Source organism: Octodon degus, unplaced genomic scaffold (assembly GCF_000260255.1).
Source record: "Octodon degus isolate 3935 unplaced genomic scaffold, OctDeg1.0 scaffold00072, whole genome shotgun sequence".
Classification (NCBI taxonomy): Eukaryota; Metazoa; Chordata; class Mammalia; order Rodentia; family Octodontidae; genus Octodon; species Octodon degus.
The window spans coordinates 993,463-996,516 of NW_004524648.1; the positions used below are offsets into that span (position 1 = coordinate 993,463).

At 40.7% G+C, this 3,054-nt stretch overlaps 1 protein-coding gene across 1 annotated transcript in view; it reads left to right on the forward strand.

Annotated features, from left to right (window-relative positions):
- Nucleotides 1-3,054, forward strand: part of Tsr1 (TSR1, ribosome maturation factor) — a 14,127-nt gene that overhangs the window by 2,092 nt on the left and 8,981 nt on the right. Inside the window, 3 exon segments of the mRNA XM_012515615.2 lie at nucleotides 7-93; nucleotides 2,105-2,267; nucleotides 2,961-3,044. Coding sequence (XP_012371069.1) covers nucleotides 7-93; nucleotides 2,105-2,267; nucleotides 2,961-3,044 — 334 coding nt within the window.

The window sequence follows — 3,054 nt, forward strand, 5'->3', positions numbered from 1 at the left end:
TTTCAAATGAAGCAGATTGATGCCCCTGTGGACCCTTTTCCTTTAAATCCTAGAATGATTAAATCTCAGAAGGATCCAGGCATGCCAATGGAGGTAAGATTAATGTTTTGTTTTGAGATGTACTCGTTATGTTTTCCAGGCTGGTCTTGAACTTCTGGGCCTACATTATTATCTCAGCCTCCCATACAGCTGGGGACTACAGGTGCACACCACGGTGCAATTCAATGTTGTTTTTGTTATTATTTATTTATTTTTGAGATATTATGTAGTCCAGGCTGGTCTCCTTTTTTTTTTTTTTTTTTTTTTTCCGGAACTGGGGATTGAACTCAGGCCCTTGCGCTTGCCAGGGAAGCACTTATTCCACTGAGCTATCTCCCTGGCCCCTGGTCTACAATTTGTGATCATCCTGGCTCAGCCTATTGAGCGCTAGGATTACAGGGCTTATAGGGCCATAGGATCATGAAGTGATTCTCATTGATTTTTAGGAAGGATACAGGAGATTAGATCCAAAAGCACATATGTATTGTAGGGCTGTAAACCCAAAAGCACATATGTATTGTAGGGCTGGGGCTGCAACTCAGAACGTTTGCCTAGCACATGCAAGGCCCTGGGTTTGATCTCCAGTACTGCTTTTAAAAAAATGAAACACAGAGTCATAAGTAGATTGGCACAGGATATAATGTTATGTTATTTTTTTTGGCGGTACTGGAGATTGAATCCAGGGTTTGGGGACTGAGTTCAATTCCTAGCTACCTGCCTCCCCTTTGTGCTTGTTTCTTATGATAGTCTCTGTCTAAGTCACTTAGGCTGCACTTGAATTAGTGATGCTTTTGCCTCAGATTCTCAGAGTGCTGGGGTTGAAGGTGTGCACCACCACGCCCAATGAGATGGAAATTTAAATTCAGAGGAGGTGATCTGCATTTTTAGGTTCAGTGAAGAAATTGGTAGTAGTTCAGGGCTGGGGAAATGGCTCAATAGAATAAGCGCTTCCCTGGCAAGCACAAGGGCCTGAGTTCAATCCCCAGTTCCGCCAAAAAAAGAAATTGGTAGTTCAAAATAAGGCAATGATCAATTACAAATATGTTGATAAAGTATATTTATTTAGCATTTTTAAGTTGCCTGCACTATAACTGGCTCAGAGTTTATAGAAAAAACACAAATGTGGTTACTTCTGTCAAAGAACTTAAAGTAGGAAAATATGACAAGCACTGGTGGGTCTTTTTTCTTGTTGCTGAGACAATACCCGACACCAAAGTTAGAGGAAGAAAGGTTTATTTTAAGACAGTTTGTAGGATGGCACAAGGGCAAGTATTCATGGTAGCAGAAGAAAGCAAAAGCAAGGGAGAGGGGACAAGAAGACTCTTTCTGCCCCTTATATTTGTATGCTGGCTATGCACCCAAGGATGGATGTGAGATTCACACCCTTTATCTACCCTGACAGTGCCAAACCAGTTAGTGGAATGATTTGCTAATCACACATCATTAATCCTAACATCACACTAGATTGAGCCACCTCTGAAAAAGCCTCATCACCCGATGAAGAGGCTTTGGGGAGACATCTAGACATAAATCGTAACACATGAAGTAAAGATTAGAATAGTCTATGGGGAAAGTACAGACTTGCTGTGCAAGTTGAGAAAATAGTTTCAAGTAGTAATCAAAGTAGAGACTGGTGTTGAGGATGAGGATGATTTATGAGTTGAACAAAAGTGAAAGAATGTTTGAAGATAGAGACAGTATAAACACTGGCACAGGGAAGGAGAGTGTTGCTTAGAATTTTGAAGAACAGCTCATTAGGAGTGAAGAATACAATAAGCAGATTATAAAAGGCATTGGGGAGATAGCTTAGTAATATAAGCACTTGCCTGGTAAGCTCAAGGGCCTGAGTTCAATCTCCGGTTCCGCAAAAAAAAAAAAAAAAAAAAAAGCAAGGAGGATTATAGAGTTGAAATGTTTGGAAATGGCCACTTACACAATGTTTACAGGTTTTGACTGTTTCATGCATATGTATGATTGATGACTTGGTATTTCTGGATGTTTCTGGTTGTGTTATATTTAGTAAACGTTTGGTTAATGTTTGGCCAATACCCCTTTTGGTTTTCAGGTTTGTGCTACAGATGCTGTAGCTGCTGATATGGAAGAAGATGTTAAGGTCCTAATGAAGGCAGATCCTACCAGACAGGAGTCTTTGCAAATAGAGGTTATCCCAGATCCGATGGATGGGGAGCAGACATGGCCCACTGAAGAGGAGCTCAGTGAGGCAAAGGGTTGGTAGTAATAAACTGGTTATTCATTTGACCTGAAGTTGGAGTCTTGGTCTAGCTATTCACAAGTTAGCTGCTCACACCCTGTATGGCAGAGTGTGATGAGGTCATAATTCTCCCTTACCTCCAAGTGCTGTATGATTGTGTTAAGAGGACACAACTGTGCTCTATTTCTCAGAATTATCTATGCTATTGTTTTGTTTCGTGGTATCAGGATTCAAACTCTGGACCTTATGTTTGATAGGTAGGTGCTTATGCTATTGAGCTATATCCCTGGCCCCGTGCTTCTGTTTTTGTTGTTTTTAGGGCGGAACCAGGATTGAACTCAGACCCTTGCGCTTGCCAAGGAAGCGCTTACTCTACTGAGCCGTCTCCCTGGCCCTTGTGTTTCTGTTTTATAGTGAACAGATAAACAACTTTGGCTTCATTGCAGGGTTTATTTAAATGTGTAGTGCTAATTGTGAGACAAATAAATTAAATCAGGGCCCAGGGATATAGTTCGGTGGCGTAAGTGCCTACCTAGTAAGCATAAGATCTTTTAAGTTTGATCACTGGTACCAAAAATAAGTAAATAAGTTGGGAAATATTTTGTCTATGATGTCTGCTACTTTCCTATGCTGGCAACAATATCTAGAAACTTGCTAGAGAAAACTGAGTGATGGGGGTAAAGAAATAACAAAACTTGTGCTTTTATAGATTTATTGAAGGAAAGTACCAAGGTGGTGAAGAAGGTCCCCAAAGGAACATCCAGTTACCAAGCTGAATGGATTTTGGATGAAGGTGGTGAAAG